The 22621-nt window shown below is 33.7% G+C and overlaps 1 protein-coding gene across 1 annotated transcript in view; it reads right to left on the reverse strand.

Annotated features, from left to right (window-relative positions):
• Positions 1-22621, reverse strand: part of LOC149944121 (sodium-coupled neutral amino acid transporter 7-like) — a 56393-nt gene that overhangs the window by 12531 nt on the left and 21241 nt on the right. The window contains exons 2-6 of the mRNA XM_090175411.1: positions 22350-22471; positions 22090-22288; positions 20822-21050; positions 20008-20065; positions 19681-19943 (exon numbers count right to left, since the gene is read on the reverse strand). Coding sequence (XP_090031537.1) covers positions 19681-19943; positions 20008-20065; positions 20822-21050; positions 22090-22288; positions 22350-22471 — 871 coding nt within the window. The remainder of the gene's footprint in view (positions 1-19680; positions 19944-20007; positions 20066-20821; positions 21051-22089; positions 22289-22349; positions 22472-22621) is intronic.

Below are 22621 nucleotides of genomic sequence, written 5' to 3' on the forward strand. Positions count from 1 at the left end.
CTTGAATTAAATTAAATCTCAATTAAATTTATTACTATTTAATATTTTATTATGTATTTTATTTTATTTAAAAAAAAATTTTGCCATTTTATATTCCTCCATTGAAATACATTGTACGATTTAAATCTTGATTTAAATCAAATTTATTTCAATTACTATTTAATATTTCAATTGGTCAGATTTCTACTTTATTTTTTAAGAAAATATTTTTTATTCCTCCATTGAAATGAAATCAAATATATTTAAATTACTATTTAATATTTTAGTTTGCTCAAAAAAACTTTTTATTCCTCCATTGAAATGAAATCAAATATATTTAAATTACTATTTAATATTTTAGTTTGCTCAAAAAAACTTTTTATTCCTCCATTGAAATGAAATCAAATATATTTAAATTACTATTTAATATTTTAGTTTGCTCAAAAAAACTTTTTATTCCTCCATTGAAATGAAATCAAATATATTTAAATTACTATTTAATATTTTAGTTTGCTCAAAAAAACTTTTTATTCCTCCATTGAAATGAAATCAAATATATTTAAATTACTATTTAATATTTTAGTTTGCTCAAAAAAACTTTTTATTCCTCCATTGAAATGAAATCAAATATATTTAAATTACTATTTAATATTTTAGTTTGCTCAAAAAAACTTTTTATTCCTCCATTGAAATGAAATCAAATATATTTAAATTACTATTTAATATTTTAGTTTGCTCAAAAAAACTTTTTATTCCTCCATTGAAATGAAATCAAATATATTTAAATTACTATTTAATATTTTAGTTTGCTCAAAAAAACTTTTTATTCCTCCATTGAAATGAAATCAAATATATTTAAATTACTATTTAATATTTTAGTTTGCTCAAAAAAACTTTTTATTCCTCCATTGAAATGAAATCAAATATATTTAAATTACTATTTAATATTTTAGTTTGCTCAAAAAAACTTTTTATTCCTCCATTGAAATGAAATCAAATATATTTAAATTACTATTTAATATTTTAGTTTGCTCAAAAAAACTTTTTATTCCTCCATTGAAATGAAATCAAATATATTTAAATTACTATTTAATATTTTAGTTTGCTCAAAAAAACTTTTTATTCCTCCATTGAAATGAAATCAAATATATTTAAATTACTATTTAATATTTTAGTTTGCTCAAAAAAACTTTTTATTCCTCCATTGAAATGAAATCAAATATATTTAAATTACTATTTAATATTTTAGTTTGCTCAAAAAAACTTTTTATTCCTCCATTGAAATGAAATCAAATATATTTAAATTACTATTTAATATTTTAGTTTGCTCAAAAAAACTTTTTATTCCTCCATTGAAATGAAATCAAATATATTTAAATTACTATTTAATATTTTAGTTTGCTCAAAAAAACTTTTTATTCCTCCATTGAAATGAAATCAAATATATTTAAATTACTATTTAATATTTTAGTTTGCTCAAAAAAACTTTTTATTCCTCCATTGAAATGAAATCAAATATATTTAAATTACTATTTAATATTTTAGTTTGCTCAAAAAAACTTTTTATTCCTCCATTGAAATGAAATCAAATATATTTAAATTACTATTTAATATTTTAGTTTGCTCAAAAAAACTTTTTATTCCTCCATTGAAATGAAATCAAATATATTTAAATTACTATTTAATATTTTAGTTTGCTCAAAAAAACTTTTTATTCCTCCATTGAAATGAAATCAAATATATTTAAATTACTATTTAATATTTTAGTTTGCTCAAAAAAACTTTTTATTCCTCCATTGAAATGAAATCAAATATATTTAAATTACTATTTAATATTTTAGTTTGCTCAAAAAAACTTTTTATTCCTCCATTGAATTACATCGGGCGATTTAAATGAAATTGATTTGAATCTGCCAAACCTGTTTGTGACCTCGTAAATACAGGGTGGAAGCCAACGCCGTGGTCCAGCCTCGATACTTCTCCTAGTAACACCATTGCACTGCGGGTTGAAAACAGGCGCTGGTAGGAAAAAATCTGAAACTGCAGTTTCCGTTCTATAGGATTGATGGTACAGAATAATTTGGTTCACCCTTTTTTTACTTACTTTTTTTAATTTAAAAAGGTTGGAAAATAACTAAATCGGCGTTCAATTTTCCGTTATTACGTAGTTAGGGATATATGTAATAATATACGATTCCAGCATGGGCCAAATTATGATAAATCCAGGATATAAGTATGCGGACCTACGTCATTTTGGGGGCAAATTTTTTAGGGGCAGTTTTCAAAAATAATGTTATTAATGTAAGTACTTTTTTTTACGTACTAGGTTCATAATTAGTATAATATATATAATTATATAATATTAAACACTTTCCTAGAATCGTTAACATTAATCTAAAAATGAGGGGCCAATATGGCAGGATTTTCGAATTACAACCGCCACTTATTTCTGAATTACGACTTAGTCAACACAAGATGGCGTTCGGGAAACCGGAAATTTCTGCTTGATTTTGCTCCCAATTTTTTTTATTTTCACCTTTTCCCCTTCTACGAAAATGGCCGCCCGTTACTTTTGGTGGACGACCGATTTAGTACGTATGAATGTACCAGAGGCATGTCCTGGATTTATCATAATTTGACCCATGATTCCAGTACGTAAATGTTTTCAAAATTTTAAGAAAATTAATAATAACGGAAAATTTAACGCCGATTTCGTTATTTTTCAACTTTTTAAATTCAAAATAAGTAAGAAAAGGGTCAACCCGATTATTCTTTACCCCCAATCCTATAGAACGGAAACTGTAGTTTCAGATTTCTGACCTACCAACGCTTGTAGAAGTGTTCAACCCGCAGCGCACCGGTGTACTAGGAGAAGTACCGAGCTTGGACCATGGCGTTGGCTTCCACCCTGTATAGAAAATGGGCCAACGGTTCAACGGCGTCCTCAAAACGGATTACTCGTAATATTTCAGCAATACAGAATATATTACCAAATATAAAGCGGTAAAAATGATTTACCAATAAGCAACTAAACGTCAAAAATCAAAACATCGATATTTCAAAAAAAGAACCTTTTTTTTCAGTCGTGACAATTATTGAATAAAGCTACATTTCATTCGTAGCAGAGGGGGATGGAAAGAATGGATAATTAAAAGAAAGGGCTCCTTGTGTCATTTTCGAGTAGAGACTACAAAAGTTTCTTTTGTTCGCGCTTAACAACGAAAGGGGGGGGGGGTGCCATCGGCGGTAAACCTGCCACCCCCCTCCAGATTTCCAACACCTTAGTTATTTGACAGAGAAGCGAGTTAATGGGGAGAAAATCTTATTGATTTATATTTGATCATTGGAAAGGGATAAGAGACAACGGGAGAGTAATCCTTTTGTTTCCAGAAATTAAAAATCAACCTTAATTAGATGTCATTAATTAAAGGATTGCACCAAAGACGATGCGTATTAGTACAATCTATTGCACGGAATTGACCAATTCCCAACACGATGCATGGGTTTTTTCTAAACGACCACTTATTTGGAAACGCCAAAGATCTCTCAAAGGTCAAACCTAGGAGCAACAAACACAGCACCCCACACAAGGAGAACGCAACCCGTCAAAAGTCGTGGATTTTCTTGCGTACGTTTTTCATTGGCTAGACGTTTTAGCGCCTGCTGCCGTCGGAAGGGGAAAATTCGGAAATTGTCTTCCCCCCCCGCCCATAAAACGTTCAGCGTAAAGGCTCGTGACGCTCGTCCAATGAAATTCGTACACAACCCTTCGTTAGCGTGTTTAAAGGCTAGCTGCGTTCTCCTTGTGTTTGTTGCTCCTAGGCAACACTATTCGGAAGGCAAGCAGGAAGTTTGCAAAAAAATCTCTTGGTATAAGTGGAAATTTATTCGCTCTAGTTTGACTAGTAGCAGAAGTTTGTAATAAATGTTCAAATAGAACATGAAAATTAAACGAGTACTTTCGCAAAATCCAAGCATTTATTAATAGGCGTAAATTTATCATGGCACAAAATTTACCACCCGTATTACGTCGCCTAACAATGTAAAATGTATAAATAATTTATGTAATCACATTTACCCGATGTTAAATTAATAGAAAATCGTACTATATTTTCTTACGATAAATGTATATTGATAAATCAACAGTAACTTACTAAGGAACAAGTTCCCAGTTAAAAATATTAGCAAATACCGAAAAATTTATTATCTTACAAGATATCATATACTTATGGTAGTAACTATGACCCTCGAACGAAAAGCTATAAAAAGAACTACATCTAGTACTTTGTTTTTATTAACAAGTACTTTTTGAAGGAGTGAACTTAAGAGGGCAGGATCAAATACAAATTGTAAAAAAAATTATAGTTTAACGACCCCACTAAAATTGGTCAATGCTACCATTTATAATTGAAATTAATTCGTTTAAGATTTCTGTGAAACAAGTAAAGGATCATTAGTGGAAATTACCTTTAAAACAAACTGCTTACGACGGCTGAAGGTTAATTAAAAAGTCCTTAAAATGCAGTTAAATTTAAGTAATTAAATTTTTAACACCAATTGAAAGGGTAATTGGAGTGTTAATTAAACATTTTCACAATTTTACGTTGAAAAAATATAATTAAAGTATTCCGTACTTTCGTGCTCTATTTCTAGCCTACTAACGCCTGTAAAAGTGTTCAACTTGCAGTACACTGATTTGGGATGAATGTAAAGCCGGTTACATTATAGTATATCTCTAACGATCTAGTCTTTAAAATTCAACACGCACATTCGCCGATTCGATTGAGCCCGAATTTCCTGTCAATTCGCGGATAAAATTTTACGCGTTTGTTTCTTTTCCTAATCACGTAAAATGTACTTACGAATATGTACTAATTAGTTAATCATTGCCCCTCTGTAATAGTTTTGAAACTCTCTCAGAATATTTTTAAATCATTTAAAGGAATTATAGGAAATTTATCAGTGAAATAAAGGGAGAAAATTATAAAATAATTATAAAATAAGAGAAAATGGTTGTCAAAATTGTTTAAAAGGGGTATAACATTCAAAATAGAGTTGATAACCGATAGAAATAGTAGAAAACTATCGGCTAACAGTGTTAGAAATAAGCATATTTAAAAACTAAGACGTTTTAAAGACTTCTAAGGGCAAAATATCAACTATTTTAATTTCTTCAGACTTAATTAAAATATAGGGTAATATAGGAAATTTTATGAAATTATGACACAAAGTGGAAGGACGTTAAATTATAGAAAAAACTAGGATATATTCGAACTGTGGTCACCCTGCTCGCTATAAGATGAATTCTCACTACTCTTTCTTACAAAAAACATTTAAAAAATCAGCCAGTACATGTTTAAAGCGAATAACATCAGCATTAGTGATATGAATATTTCACTAGTAATAGATATAATACACTTCTGATAATATACTATCAGAAGTAAATGAACCGGAGTTATCGAAATAGCGTTCAGAATAGGAGGGCGCTTTCCTCATGAAAATGAGAAAAACGAGTCAAATAAAAGCTAATTTCCATCCCCGTCTTTTGACGCGATAATTTGCACTTGGGAATTGTGGGTATAGCTATTTCTACGTATAAAAAATGGTTTCATAGAAACAAAAACTTTTGGTTTTTCGGCCTAGGAGCGCGCAAAATTAAAAATTCTAGGTCAAAATGTAACTTAATAAGGAAAACGCTTCCAACATGGGGAGTATAGCAGTCTGTTAACTTCGGTTCATTTACTTCTGATACTATTTGTAGAGATTAAACAAAGTCGTTTTAACCGAAAAACTTTACAACGCGGTGCAGCAGGAAGATCAATTTGTGAAAACCAGGAATAGTTTTTAGTGTATATTTTTTTAAATAGCCAGACGAAGCTTTAGTATCGCCCCCTGCCGTGAAAAAAAGTGGTTCTTCGTGTTGAAGTATCGAAGCATTCCTTAAATTCAACGGCGCACGCAAAAATATATAAAACCCGATAGCCATTTGCTTCAACATTATTTTCTTTCCTAAAACGAGAGAGTCGGAAAAGTCTCTAGCCATTCTCTGCCCCCCCCCCTTCCCACCCCCACCCCAAAAAACGTTTCTTTATACATTTGGTTCGCAAATTCTCCACCAGGAGGCGAGTAGCACGCGAATTCTATTCCAAGCACTGACCGACGTTGCTTATTGTTGGAAAACTGATTTAGGGAAAATGCCTTTTAGAATCAAGGTGCCCCGAGAGCGTAGCCGTACACAGCGTTATCTATGGCGTTAACTGCAATAAACCTAAAGTTATCCTTTTTCTGGACCCATCAATTGCTTTCACGAGAGGATTGTATATTTTACTAGGTTGGAATTGGAAATTTATTACGATCGGGAGGTGAGGGGTATTTATTGACCCGACTTGTGGAATTCAAAATTGAACTATTTCTGCGTAATTAATATTTTGGTTTATTAAGCAGCTCCACATTACGTCTAGGTTTTAATAGAACATTGCAGACGTTTAAACGAACTAACTTGGCAGTGCTGTTGAAGCACTCTGAAGCTCATATTACAACTTCTACTAAATATTACAAAATATAGCTATTAAGTCTTAATTTACTTCGTTTTTATTTAATTGTATTAGAAATATTATTAACATATGTTAATATTATTTCTAATATAATAATATAAAATAATGAAACGTACGTTAATAATATTTATAATATAATTAAATAATGAAACGTACGTTAATAATATTTATAATATAATTAAATAATGAAACGTACGTTAATAATATTTATAATATAATTAAATAATGAAACGTACGTTAATAATATTTATAATATAATTAAATTAAACGTACCTTAATATTTATAATATAATTAAATAATTAAACGTATGTTCAATTATTTAATGATATTAGAAATATTATTAACATATGTTTAATTATTTAATTACATGTATTAAGTCTTAATTTACTTTATTATTCACAAATTTGTAAATATTAAATTATACGTTTTCAGTATTTTTAATTTATATTAAACAATTTAAATTTAACGGAATCTCTAAATTCACTATCTAGATTTAAAATGAAGTAATTACAATAATTACACATAATAAATTCACAAAAAATGGTATAAAAACATAAATTTCACTAATTATTAAATCAAATTTAACTTCACCTTTCAATTTGAAAGGATTCAACAAAAAATTAATTTAAAAAAATTTTACAATGTTTATGGTTTCTATAAGAATATTTTTAATTTAAAATTTCAAAAGAGCGTAAGATTATCGAAAACAATTTTGTCGAGGAAACCTTAAAGGTGTTTTGAAAAGAAATTTCCGCTCAAAAATCGACCGAAGGCATTAGGAAGGTAAATAATAAAATATTTGAAGGGGCGATTGACCCATTCCGATTTCCCATCAAGCCGAGTTCATGACTCGGAGTAAAGCGTGGCGTTTAAAAGAAATAAGAATGAACACGATAAAAAGAGGGAAAACTACAGCAGCAGGTGAACATTTTAAAGTTATTTCGCCTTTTTATTTTGATTCGTGAATCGAACGCTCAAATTTCCCCTCACGACTTCATACTGGGTGCGCGCTTCAGATTATTGACAAGAAAAAAAAAGCATCATTAATAACCAAAAAAAACTACTTCGCGGTCGTGTCCAAATTCCGAGGACGTTAGTCTGCGCCGTAACCGGAAGTCAGGCCATATTCAAATATCCCAGATAATTTAAATCAAATTTGAAATACCATATTGCAACAGGTTGAAGGACTCGTTGAGGTATAATAAAAAATCAGCTAGGTATAATAAAAAAATTAACTAGTGGACTTTTGAAGCAAATTACCGGGTTATATTGCGTAGGAGGGTGGTGGCAAGCTCCCTACACTTACTATAATTTTTTAAAAATTAAAGCGAAAAAGCTGTGAAAACAAGATAAATCTTTTACTTAGAATTAAATATGAATAAAAAGAGTAGATCAATAACGTCTGCTAAAAACATCCAACACGAGGAGAATTACAGATTAGGGCCTGATAAAAGTTCTTTAATGGGTGGTTTCCATACTGCATTTTTCATTTTTAGAAAAGGCCGGTTTTTTTGCCAACTGTTTGATGTAAAGGGGAAACCGGGGAGCTCGAGGGAAAACCCCTCTAACCAGCAGGGAGATAACTTACCAGTTCAACGCGGAAAGAGTGGTACATAAATACGACCACTGAATATCGGCTCGATTTGCCACTATCGTAAATATTTTTCTTTAACACCGACTATAATAACTTAGCAATTTTTTCCCAAAATTTCGTAGCACTTAACAAATTTTGCGTGTCAAAGACGTCATAAAAATAATTTTCCGCTTCTACTAATGGTTATTACCAAAACAATCATATTAAAGTTTAGGCATTGGCCACTAAACCCCACCCTTCATCAGATGGGTGCCTGTGCATTGAGCCAAGCTATCCTAATATCCACCCTATTAAGATATTAATGAAATAACGCGCTTAACGGTTCATGTGCAAAAGGTGGGGACTCCCTTTCATTTACGACAGAAGTTTATTATTAATCGAATTTTGAAAAGTAAACGGCAGCCTGCTAAGGTAGTGGTTACCGAACTGAGTGCCGTGAAACCCTGGAGAAACCACCTTATTATTTAGAAAAAATTATAATTAACACCATTTCAGGGTTGTCACAGATGTTTCAGATTCATAAATGTAATGACTTTTTCAGGTTTTTGATATATTTTCAGACAAAATTTGGTAATTTTTAACCTATATTTTAGCCAACCTTTTCCATTTGCAACCAAAATTAAATTACAACTCTTTTACTAATTTTTAAAATTCCCCAAATTTCCACTGACGTGTTTACTAGTTTTTAAAATTCCCCATATTTTCACTGACGTGTTTACTAGTTTTTAAAATTCCCCAAATTTCCACTGACGTGTTTACTAGTTTTTAAAATTCCCCATATTTTCACTGACGTGTTTACTAGTTTTTAAAATTCCCCAAATTTTCACTGACGTGTTTACTAGTTTTTAAAATTCCCCATATTTTCACTGACGTGTTTACTAGTTTTAAAATTCCCCAAATTTTCACTAACGTGTTTACTAGTTTTTAAAATTCCCCATATTTTCACTGACGTGTTTACTAGTTTTTAAAATTCCCCAAATTTCCACTGACGTGTTTACTAGTTTTTAAAATTCCCCATATTTTCACTGACGTGTTTACTAGTTTTTAAAATTCCCCAAATTTTCACTGACGTGTTTACTAGTTTTTAAAATTCCCCATATTTTCACTGACGTGTTTACTAGTTTTAAAATTCCCCAAATTTTCACTAACGTGTTTACTAGTTTTTAAAATTCCCCATATTTTCACTGACGTGTTTACTAGTTTTTAAAATTCCCCAAATTTTCCGGGGAATGTTTACTAGTTTTTAAAATTCCCAAATTTTCCCCGGGCGCGTTAATTGTTTTAAAATTCCCTGACTTTTGCAGGTCCTCCAGCACCCTAAATTTTGTGATTATATTTAAATTGCGAGTTTCTGTAATTGAAGTAGAGCCTAAATTTTATACCGTTCTTCACGAGTCCTTTAGCACCAATATTGTTCCAAATTAATACGTTTTAAATAAATAGAAAGTCGGTAAAAATGTTTGGCAACAGGTTAGAAATACAGATAGTTAAAGGAAAAGTCCAGGTTGGGTAAAACTTGGATCTATTTGAAAGATCATGTTTAAATATACTCAAAAATATCAGTCGTAAAATTGTATCTTTTTTAATGACGAGAAATTAATTTTTAAACGAGCGAAATTTACCCGCCAAGCGAGCTGCCATTTTGTTTCGCGGTGACGTTTTAGGACTTTAATCACGCGCTGTTCGCGCTATAACAGCGCTCTGTTTCTGCGCGCGCTTGTTCCGCGTGCGGTCTGTCTGGGGGAAGACGAAAGAAAATGGCAGCTCGCTTGGCGGGTAAATTTCGCTCGTTTAAAAATTAATTTATCGTCATTAAAAAAAGATACAATTTTAGGACTGATATTTTTGAGTATATTTCGACATGATCTTTCAAATAGACCCAAGTTTTACCCAACCTGGACTTTTCCTTTAAATACTTATCCCGTAAGATAAATGTTATATTCTTCTGGTTACAATTTCGAGAAAGCTTTATAATGGGGTTGCAAAAATAAAAATAAATACAAGTTTCTCGATTATGAAAACTTTTTGAAAATGACCAACTAAACTAATAACGGGGCCAACTGGCCATTCATTTCCAAAAAAAAAACTAAAATAGAATGAAATTAAAATGGCCGGTCTGCAAGCGGAGATTTTGAGAGTGTTAAAAAGAGAAATACGTTTTGGAAGCAAACGAGTTTGAACAGTCAATGGCCTGAAAAAGAAGGTAGCCAGAAAATAGCGGCTGCAGCAGCGCCACGACGCGGCCACGGCGAAAAATCAATAAGAAAAACTTCCGTAGCGGGTCAGCAGAGGTCGCCACTACGCACCCACACAGCGGCGCCCCCCAGCGGTACAATTAAGAATGATAGCCCCGAAGAAAGGAATACATTAATCTAGGCAACCCTCAGATGACGTTCTTAATAACCACCCAGCCAATTCTACGTCATTATAATTAAACAAGAAGTCGCGCCTATGGTGCTAAAAGGGCACGCCGACATATTTTTTACGATTTACTCATCAAGGATTTATTATTTCTGATTGTATTTAAACATCGATAAATTATTTAAATAATTGACTACTTTTTAGGTCAAAATATAATAAAAAACTAAGTTACAAAGTTGAAAATTTATAATTATTGCTTTTAGGCTTTTCAGATGAGTCTGATTAAACCAGATTTAGATACCGTTTACGTTAAGCCAGTTTATTTTTATATATTTTTCAGTATAAAAAGTTCCGATTAAACAACAGTTAACTTTTTATACTGAAATATCTAGAAAATAAACCGATTAAACTATAGTTTATTTTATAGATATTTTTATAATAAGTTAATTGTGGTTTAATCAGTTTAGTTTTTAGATATATTTTAGTATAAAAAGTTAACTGATTAAACCACAATTAACTAAAAATATCTAAAAATAAACCACAGTTAACTTTCTATACTAAATTTTTTTTAAATAAAACAGATTTTTATCAAACCCTGTTTCATAAGGCTGGTCTGAAACGGGAATTTTTGCGTCTTATCAAAGTTTCTTATCTAAGATTTATTCTTATCTAAGATTTAAAATATTGAAACTATTTTTGAAGTTTGAAAAAATAAATTTTTAAGATAGTAAATTAATAAATACTGCATTTCAATTATCTTAACATTGCAAAATATCGGGTGTTATTCCGTATAATGAAAAACCGGGTACTATTAGATCAAATTTTACTTCAATGTTTTTGGTTAAATAAGAACTTTATATAAAGAGTTACTACATTATGACACTCACAACCAATTTGGTTCAAACTCAGGGGTTTGGCAGATCCTTCATGTAACTTGAAAAACCCTAAAGGGAAATGTATCCATAGGCAACCGTTTTGCCATGGCGACCAAAAATGTTTTTGACAACACAATGGAAATTTCCCTATTGAAAATAACATGGGAATTTGCCAAATTTTAAAAAATTAAAATTTTTGAAAATGCTAAAAATAGAAAATATAAATAAAATAGTGAAAAAGTTCGAAATGATTAAAATTTTTACATTCGTTATCTTTATTTGTATACCCCCGTACCCTAAAATTTTTACAGGGTGTAACCCTTAAAGTTGGTCAAATTCCCATGTTATATTCAATGGGAAAATTTCCATTTTGTGTTGTCAAAAACATTTTTGGTTGCCATGGCAAAACGGTTGCCTATGGATACATTTCCCTTTAAGATTTTTCAAGTAACACGAAGGTCTACCAATCCTACGAGTTTGAACAAAATTGGTGGATTACACCTCGGGTCGTCTCCATTTCAGTATATACGGACGTTGGTAGCTTACAGAAATGTGAAAAAAAACCCTCCACTCGTTTAAAAACAATGATTTCAGCGTCACGTCTCTGTATATAAGAAGGTGCAATAAAAAACTGCGCTAAGCCTTTGCAGAAAACTACGTAAGCCGTCCAACCTCTCCTTTTGGTATTTTTGAAAGAGACGCTTTCTTGGACCTAATGAATAGTCTTAACCATGATTAATGGCAGCAGACCGAACGCAATAGAAAAGCCTAAACGTACACCTAAGGCTTAGCGTGAATTTACGTTCAAGCCAACGACGAGGGTTAAATCTGCACCCATTGAAATTGTCCCTAGAAGTCGGGTGACTAGCGACTTCGTCATTAAAACGTTATAACAGAGAGACGTACAGAAAAGCCTTTGTTTTGTTGAGGGGGAGGGGGAGGGGGGTATACGACGATTAAACGAATAATTGCTAGCTCCCGCAGAGGGGCGCTCTTTGGCCCACCCGACCAGGAGCGCCCAAAATGAAAGCATAATTTAAAAGATTGCAGGACCTCCGGTATATTTCAAAATTGCTTTTTTGGCGCTTTTTTCAAGTGGACTTCAACACTTGAAAAACGGTCTCGTGCTTAAACTCTTAATTGTTGGGTTTATGCTAATCTGAAATTAATGGGAAATCTTTCTTTAGGCGGCCATTGGGTTAGGGTGTGGATTTAAAGCAGGAAAAACCAAATGGTACTACACTTTCATCTAACCGGAAATAATACGAATAAATGTTATCTTTCCTAAAAATATGGATTCGTTATTTTTTGACGTTGATTTAGAACGAAATATTCATTGATACTACACTTTCATCTTATGAATATTTAGATCCGGAACTACACTTTGGTCCTTCCGAACAAGAAACAAAGCCCCCGGATATCAGAAATTTAATATTTCTAAAAATATATGATCGTAATGATTTTTTAGCAACTGGCTTTTTAAGCATACATTTTGAACGATAAAATCAACGATACTACACTTCCACCTTATGTATATTGAGATACGGAACTACACTTTGATCATTCCGTGTAGGGCACAGCGTTCGGATAAGAAATTTTCCGTTCATTTCTTTTATATCCATATCCGAAAATTATACGAATAAAAACTTATTTATCACAGATTTAATCGTATAATAGTCGCGAATAATATCCATAAATAAATAGTTCATCGAAATATTTTTATCATTAATGGAAATTTTGGGGGTTAATTTATTCGTACAAGTATGTCTCCAGATATCAGAAATTAGATATTTCTTAAAAATATAGGATCATTATTTTACAGCGTCGACTTAAAACAATAAAACCAATGATACTACACTTTTATCTTACGTATATTTATATTCAGAACTACTCTTTGATAATTCCAAACCAGAAACAGAAGTCCCAGGTTATCAAAAATTCGATATTTCTTAAAAATATATCAATATTTTTCAGCGTAGCTTTAGAACGAAACATTCCACGATACTACACTTTCATCTTATGTATATTGAGATACGGAACTACACTTTGGTCCTTCGGAACAAGAAACAATTAAGCCCCGGATATCTGAAATTTAATATTTCTAAAAATATATGATCATAATGATTTTTTAGCAAACATTTTGAACGATAAAATCAACGATACTACACTTTCATCTTATGTATATTGAGATACGGAACTACACTTTGGTCCTTCCGAACAAGAAACAATTAAGCCCCCCCGGATATCAGAAATTTAATATTTCTAAAAATATATGATCATAGTGATTTTTTAGCAAACATTTTGAACGATAAAATCGACGATACTACACTTCCACCTTATGTATATTTAGATACGGAACTACACTTTGATCATTCCGAACAAGAAACAATTAAGCCCCCCCGGATATCAGAAATTTAATATTTCTAAAAATATATGATCATAGTGATTTTTTAGCAAACATTTTGAACGATAAAATCGACGATACTACACTTCCACCTTATGTATATTTAGATACGGAACTACACTTTGATCATTCCGAACAAGAATATATTTATTTATAGTAAGGGAGAATGAATCTTAAATACCTTCTGGATAACATTAGCAGAATAGGGACAATAATACTTCACTCGTAAGACAAGTAATTTATTATTATCAGAAATATATATATTATTTACGACATTCGTAAAGAGGGCGTACGCACAGCCTAAGCAGGCTAGGTTTTTGTAGAATTGGGATTAAAATAACATATTTGGGCTAATATATGAAACAATAAGATGGGAAACTCTTATCGAAGTTTTTCCTGAAAAAGACCTAAAGTTCGAACCAACAGACTCAAAACTGATTCGAGGAAAGCCAGAATGAACTAATGGATTGGCCTATCTAGGAATCGCTGTCAGTGGATTCTATCGCTGCTGCATGCCAAATCGACGAAAGAATAAGATTCCATTCTGAGAATATCAAGTCCTTGGAAAAGTAAGAAAGAAAGTTGGTTCCCCATTTTTAATCCGGCGACATCTATGATGGTGCAAGATTTATACTTTGATAAAAGAACCAATTTAATCAAATTAGTTTGGGTTGACGACATTGGTAAAGGTAGTGCATGCTATATAGGGATTTTCGCTTCGTCGCTGTCTGTTCTAGGTATATTAAAAGTAACAATAATATTAGATTGAAATTAAAAGTAACAATAATATTAGATTGAAATTAAAAGTAACAATAATATTAGATTGAAATTAAAAGTAACAATAATATTAGATTGAAATTAAAAGTAACAATAATATTAGATTGAAATTAAAAGTAACAATAATATTAGATTGAAATTAAAAGTAACAATAATATTAGATTGAAATTAAAAGTAACAATAATATTAGATTGAAATTAAAAGTAACAATAATATTAGATTGAAATTAAAAGTAACAATAATATTAGATTGAAATTAAAAGTAACAATAATATTAGATTGAAATTAAAAGTAACAATAATATTAGATTGAAATTAAAAGTAACAATAATATTAGATTGAAATTAAAAGTAACAATAATATTAGATTGAAATTAAAAGTAACAATATTAGATTGAAATTAAAAGTAACAATAATATTAGATTGAAATTAAAAGTAACAATAATATTAGATTGAAATTAAGCATGACAATATAAAATTAAAATTAATAATGACGACAATGGAACTAGAATTTAAATTTGAAGGCGCAAGTTTAGAATAAAATTAAATTAATAGTAAATTTATAAAATCTCATTACTCGGTTTATCTCGTCAAATGTTCGGTAGATGGCGACTTAAGCATCAGACTTTATTAGGCCTTTGTCAACTTGTTAATAAAAGGCAAACAATTTCGAGAAACTGAGGTTGGTGTTTTTTGTTCCTTTCATTTGGCCATTAAAAGAGCCGCTATTTTAATAACAGCCGCAAAAATAACATAAAGCTAATCTTTTTATTTTACCCAAAAGATCGTTACACGTGAAATTACCCAACCATACACTGTTTTAATTACTTTTATTTTTTTGAGGGGATGTAAATGAATATTGAGACCACTGATATATAATTCGGCAAAGGCGTAGGTACCGAGGGGGGAGTACAGGGGCAATACCCCTTACATATATTTTACTGGGAAGCCAACAACTTAGGGTGGGTTCAAAACCTAAGAGTTAAAGGTGGGGTTAAAGGGATAATGAACTATAACTGCTTGTTTTCGGAGATGATTTTAAGCAAAAATCGCCTGCTAAGGCACTCTACGATTTGTTTAAAGCGCCACTGGTGGAAGAAATGATAAATTCGTTGATTGAGCACAAGCCTTGATGTTCACACTTCTGGTAAATTATATTTGTGCTACTTCTTTAGTAATGTATTCCTTGGTTGCTCGTAGACGTGGCCTATTTCAATTGCCTGGGTTAACGGTAATAGTTAGTGTAGGGAGCTGATAGCTCGCGTGGCATTAAGGGCTTGTCACCACCCTCCTACACAGTACACATTGTAACCCGGCCACCTGAATTAAAGGCATTATAAGTCGCTAGATGACTTGGGCCTAAGGTGGTGCCAAGGGTATTAACCTAGCTGATTATTATTAAAGGGACTTTCAAGAAAGACCTAGTCGATATGAAATACGTCATTCGGTCGTAACTTTGGCTTCACAACGAACGGCGACCGAATGACGTATTTTAAATTGACTAGAGGGTCTCTTGAAAGTCTCTTTGAGACGCCAAACGGTGGTCACATGATAGTTTGCCAAAACAGGATCGCGTGGGCTTTTGTCTCGTGACCTGTGACGTAGAATAATGTGTAGGAACAACCACTCAATACTTTTTAAACCAAATTATACTTTAAATACACTAAACTATATAATTTGTGTTAATTATCACCTTAAATCCATGTACAAATTAAGGTAAACCCTACTAAATAAAATGATCTCTGATCTATGAAGAAATTTTAGAGGTCGGGGATGGTTAACTTTTATTCAATAAATAAAGCTCTCAAAATTATTCGTAAAATATTTTGATCAAGTAATTTATATTTCTGTATTATCCCATTAATTTTTTAATAAATTTGTAAAATTTATCGAAAAAACGACGTTTTTTTCGATAAAAAGCTCAAATTTTACGAATAATAATTTTTTTTAATCATTTTCCGAAATATTAACCGGTAAATTTCTTTGTTTACATTTTATTCCCGAAAAAATCAATTTAAACATGGATAATGATGAACCGTCCCCGACCTCTAAGAAATTTGTGCTAAAAGTCACAAGCATTCTCTGTCTTAGATCCCACTTTCTAAATTCCGAAGTCAAAAAGCTAAAGGATCAGATAACGCAAAACTACAAAGGAGATCTAAATGTGGTAGCGTCAAAGCTGAAAAAAATTACAACTTAAGAAGAAATCGGGAGCATTCGGGCGCATACCCTCGAGAGTAAAAGACCCGCTTAATGAAGTTAGAAAATGAAAGTAAATTTGTAGCCGCGTATGATACGGAACGGTAATTTAGTTCCGCCATTCTTCCAGAGAGGTCGCCACTATTCCGGCGGCGCATTAAGTTGAAAAAGGTGATGAGAGGGAAAAGGAGGCAGGAAAAAAGGCCGTTCTTGACGAGGGTATTCTCGGTACTTAAGAAACGCCGAATCGTTAAAAGGAGCGCGGGTGATACGAGTCTCTCTATTTGCTCGATCACAGACACCCCAGCTCATTTCGGCGGGCTGCCCCCTTCCTGGTAGCGGGGGATCTTTCACGGCCGGAAGACTTTCGCCGGCACGGAGTGCCAAGGGTTAATTGGGACGCTCTTTCCGTCCCATTCTTCGGGTCGCCAATTCCGACCGCCGCCCATTTCAATGGGATCGTCTCGAGGTGGACAATGACATTCCGCCACATTCTTATATATAGGCCGCTTATTTTAGGGACTTATAAATGCTTTAAAACGGTCCGCGGCTCGAATTAATGCCGCTTCTAGCGGTGATCGATTTACGGTGTTAATTGACAGACGACCGTGACGCGGTGAAAATATTCGCGAACGAAACGAGTCTCTAGGTGGCGTAACGGCGCTAGCTTCTCCCAAGATCTAGCGTCTGCTACAGACTAAATTAAAAGTCGTAAGAACGTTTTTTCATGGAGGAAGCACGTGACTGATACTGCGTTCAGTCAATAGGAGCGGACATCTCCATAGAAGAGGAGGGGTTCAAAAATCAAGTGGCTCTGCCGAACGGCGGAGACACGAACTGAGTCTCAATTGGTTTTTCTCCCTAATGCTTTTCCTACGGGAATTTGTTTTCCTAACTGTGTTGCAATTCGGAGACTTTTGAATAATTTTAGTGTTTGTACTCAACTTTGAATTTTTCATATGATTTTTAGTAAGTTTCCAGGTTTTATTTAAGACTACTTTCATAATTGTCCCGTAATTATTTCGCTCGTAATCTACTTTTAAAATCGACGAAAATTTTAAGGCGGGGAATTCATTTACCCGCCTTAAAATTTTCGTCGATTTTAAAAGTAGATTACGAGCGAAATAATTAAGGGAAAATTATGAAAGTAGTCTTAAATAAAACCTGGAAACTTACTAAAAATCATATGAAAAATTCAAAGTTGAGTACAAACACTAAAATTATTAAAAAGTTTCCGAATTGCAACACAGTTAGGAAAACAAATTCCCGTTGGAAAAGCATTAGAGAGAAAAAACAATTTTAACGAAAATTCGTCCGCTTAGACTAAGTTCGTGTCTCTGCCGTTCGGCAGAGCCACTTGATTTTTGAACCCCTCCTCTTCTATGGAGATGTCCGCTCCTATTGACTGAACGCAGTATCAGTCACGTGCTTCCTCCATGGTTTTTTCTTAAATAAACTTATCAAAATGTAAAAGAATCCTATGCAATGCAGTCCATGTGGTTCCTTTAACTTATGAAAATATAAGCAAACGATACAAAAATTATATTAAAATGCAAGTATCATTATTTATAAAGTCAGGCGCTTTGATAAAACAAATTCAACAATTCGCTAAGGAAGTATTAATACGCAGAACTTGGATGTGCAAAACTACTCTTTAGTCTTTACAATCATGGTTCTTGTCGCTTTGGCCTAAAATGGGACCAAACATAAGGCCTAACGGAATTTTTTGTGTTGATGAAAAACAAATTGAGTTAGGCCTAATGGTCAATTTTTGCGTCGATGCCCGCAGTCTCTGCATTTTTGCCTTTTTCTAATACGCAAGCCTGGACGTGCAAGCTACTCTTTATATAGCTCTTGCCGCTTAGTCTTAAAATTGAACCAGACGGCGGTTTTCAAAAGGATCGACGCAAAACAAATTTTGTTAGGCCTAACAAACATTTTTGGCGTCGATGTTCGTGGTCGTTGCGTTTGAAAAAAGAAAACTAGCTTCAAGGATAAAAATGCATCCATAAAGTCAATGACGAACCCGCGAACCTATATGACTGTTTAACTTTAGTATGGATTGTAGTTGGATTCTTTGGCTAGCCAGGGTTAACCGGTAACCAACCAACCAAAAATATATTCGTACAGTGATTCGCCTTTGGTTACTTAGCGGGTGCAAGCTAAGGGCGAGGTGGTTTTATCTTGGATTAAAAACGTTTTACTGGATATTGCACTCCGGGAATTTAGTGATTTTCAAAAGTCTGAGATGCCGCTCGCGCCATCTATTGAATTTTCGCGTTTTGGTGATACAAACAAGACGGCGTTTTAGGTTTAAGGAATTACACAGCTTGGATCAAAAACGTTATATCAGTTTTCAGGTACGTTAAAACGTAATCAAACTTCTATTCTTTTGTATTTATAACGCACTGTAAGATTTTATATAGTCTTAATAATTTTAGGTATTAGTTTCAATGGCAAAGCGAAAAAGGATACTCCTAACATATGTGGTTTCCTATCATACCTAGGGTCGCTGTTACATTTGGGATAAGCACAGTGCTTAGTTCTTCCCATAATATACAATTTCAATAGTATTTGCTTAATTAGAAGTTAGCGCAAATATTATAAATCTCTAGTAATTTCTATATTTACCACAAAATAATCATAACAAGAAGGATCTAAATGGCGAAAAAACCAGTAACTTTTTCAAATCACTGTACGTTACGCGGATGTGCGGAGATGTACTTGTATCACCGTTTCCATGACAACCCCAAACCCGCCCCGTTTTTTGGGCCATTCGTAAGGCGCCCGAGAAGGCATTGCCGAAGGTAGAGTGCAATATCCAGTAACACGTTTTTAATCCAAGGTTTTATGGAGGCCCTTATAATTGGGGTTTGACCTTGCCACGAAATACCAAGTTGAAGACCTATAAATAAATGACTAGCAAGAACAGGACTTACCGTCCGCAAACCACGATGGGAGGGTAGGTGGTGATCATTTTGATCATGAGAGCCACGTTTCCAATCATGACGATGGGGTCTTTGGCTTCGTAACTAGTCATAACGTCGTCAGGAACCTTGGTGCCGAATGTCCAGTAGCCAAAGATACCAGCGATGGTATAGATGACAAAGAGAATTCCCATGGCGGCGGCAGTGGCCTTGAAGAAATCCCAAATATTGCGGTTTGCCATGCAAGCGTACACCGGCACCACAACCTCGTGAGTCTGGAAAAATACAATTATTTGTAAATTTTCTACAACCTATGGAAATTTTATTTTTAAAATTTACCTGGTAAGCGAAAGATATCATTGGGAGCACGGTGACGTAGTTCATCAAACTTGGACCCCTAATAACAAAAATTAATTCATGAACAATGGACATCAATAGATTACTTCGGGAGAAACTCTACATTAATGTTATTAATGTTATTAATTTTCCGCAAATCGGAAAAATAAAAAATTGAAACAAATTACTTTTTAAGGGATTTTAATGTTTTTAACTTTTTACCGGATATAAAATGTCTAATATCAGTAAACATACTACAAAACATTAATAGTGTTACATTGTTAATCGGTTTAAACTAGTCTAGAGGTTTAGTTTTACTTTTAGATTCGAAAAAATTAGGTGAAAATGCCGCTTTATTTAAATTGGCAAACAATATATTAAACCAAGAATGTATTTATTTATACTCAGGGAGAATGAATATGTCGAGATTATTTTTAGCGTTTCTCCAATTCCAGCCGTTGGTGCCCCCGGTATGCTCCTCCGCTTTAATAAAATCAAATAATACTGCAATCTCATTGGTTCTTAAAAATTACGTTTTTCGACGCGATTAACGCTGCTGCGAGGACGCAAAAAATAAGACCGCCTCCTTTTTCCCTCCCCCCCCCCCTTAGCGTGACGGGGTTAGGGCCTCAACGTGTCCGTCGATAGTCTCGACATATTCATTCTCCCTGAGTATAAAAAAATACATTCTTGATTAAACTAATCATGGAATTAATTCTTGATTAAACTAATCATGGAATTAAAACTATTTTTTCGGAAAAATACGGAAAATTTTCCGACTTACAACACTACTCTACATAGTTATTTAAATACTTACGATGAATTGAATTCAATGCCATCAGTATTCCTCATACAGTATTCGTAAACTGTCAGAAGTACTGGGTACACCATGGCGAAAATACCCAAGGAACTGGCGTATTTCAAGAAGTCTAATCTCTCGAAATAACACATGGGCAGGACACAAATAAAAGCTACGATGGTGATTGTGAAGTGACGATTCATGTACCAGTACTCGCAGAATGTCGGGTCCACCATAGAGGCGAAAACTGTCGAAACAACAAATTAATCAGTAAGCAAGTGGTATCGAAGGAGTGTAAACTGGATAAGCGTGAGTTCCAAGGTTATGAAAAATAATTAAGGAGTTGTAGAAGGTGGAGTAGAGAAGTATGCCCGTTTTTTTATCATTTTCCTACGATGAGTTAAAGAGAGCTTCAAAATGTGGCCTACTAGCCCCTGCAAGTAGGTTGCAACAAGCGCAAAACCAAGCAGCGGGGATACGCGAACATAAAAAAAATAATCAGCTAGGCTAATACCCTTGGCACCACCTTAGGCCCAAGTCATCTAGCGACTTATTATGCCTTTAAACAGGTGGCCGGGTTACAATGCGTAGGAGGGTGGTAGCAAGCCCTACATGCCACGCGAGCCAACAGCTCCCTACACTAACTATTAACGTTAACCTCTACAAGTTTTTATTAAGGTTTGGGTTCGTGTGATAGCTAAAGAAGGACTTAGTAAACAAATCGAGGTAACCAGCGTAAAAAAGTAAACTTAATAGTATTTAAAGTCGTGATGGACCGCATTTTCTCATCACTTTCAAACTGCAACAATGGAGTTCACTTCGGAAGAACTGGCGGATATTCATTTCGTGTATAGACAAGCGGATGGCAACGCTTTGGCTGCTCAACGTCTTTACCAGGAAAGGTACCCGAACCGGCGCATCCCCATCTCACGGACGTTTACCAATGTCCATCGTCGATTACGTGAGACAGGAACATTCTGGTTACGTTACTTAATTTTTTACTTGAACTTCTCCGCGACTGGTTCGTTACAAACGTATTGTTCGTTTTACAGAACAAATTCATCGTACCCTTGAAATCGCATTTCCCGGATGCTTGGTTTTGCGCTTGTTGCAGCCTACTTCCAGGGGCTAGTAGGCCTCACTTTGGAGCTCTCTGGCGCTCTTTTCACTCATCGTTGGAAAATGAAAAAACAGGCACACTTCTCAAATCATCCCCCTACAACTCCCTCAAATTTTGGCATAACCTTTGAAACAGCCAGCACAATAAAAAGATAATTTGTACTCACTTCTATCGAACTGGTCACCGATGATGATGAGGAACGTGATGCAGATGCCGTAACAGGTGAGCATGATAGTGAAAGCCGACATCTGCTGAGCACGTCGTCCACACATGGATTTGAGCACATCGTGGTAGGAATCGCATTTTGATACATCCGAGCAGTAAGCCAACACCAACATCGTGCAGCTCAGCAGGAAGATCATAAACTAGGCACCAAATACCGTTAAAATAAATCCAACGCGTCCTGGTTTCGAGGGATGTACTTACCATTTGCAAGAGACAAGTGTTTAAGATGCCTCCGCCGATCTCGAAAGCCGATGGGACGTTGAGGACGCCGGCACCCAGGGCCGAATTGACTAGAAGGAAAGCGGCTGTGGCCCATGTCACACCTGACAACAAAACAACAGACATTTAAAAGAACATACTTCAAGTTTTAAATTTAACAAATTAACAGCACTGCCTAAAAATGCAAAACATCGTCAAGAACTTCAAACCACCCCAGAATACAAGAACAGGGTTTGTTGAACCACTGAGGTAGT

Source organism: Leiobunum rupestre, chromosome 5, assembly GCF_980474605.1.
Source record: "Leiobunum rupestre chromosome 5, qqLeiRupe1.1.hap1, whole genome shotgun sequence".
In the NCBI taxonomy this organism is placed as follows: Eukaryota; Metazoa; Arthropoda; class Arachnida; order Opiliones; family Sclerosomatidae; genus Leiobunum; species Leiobunum rupestre.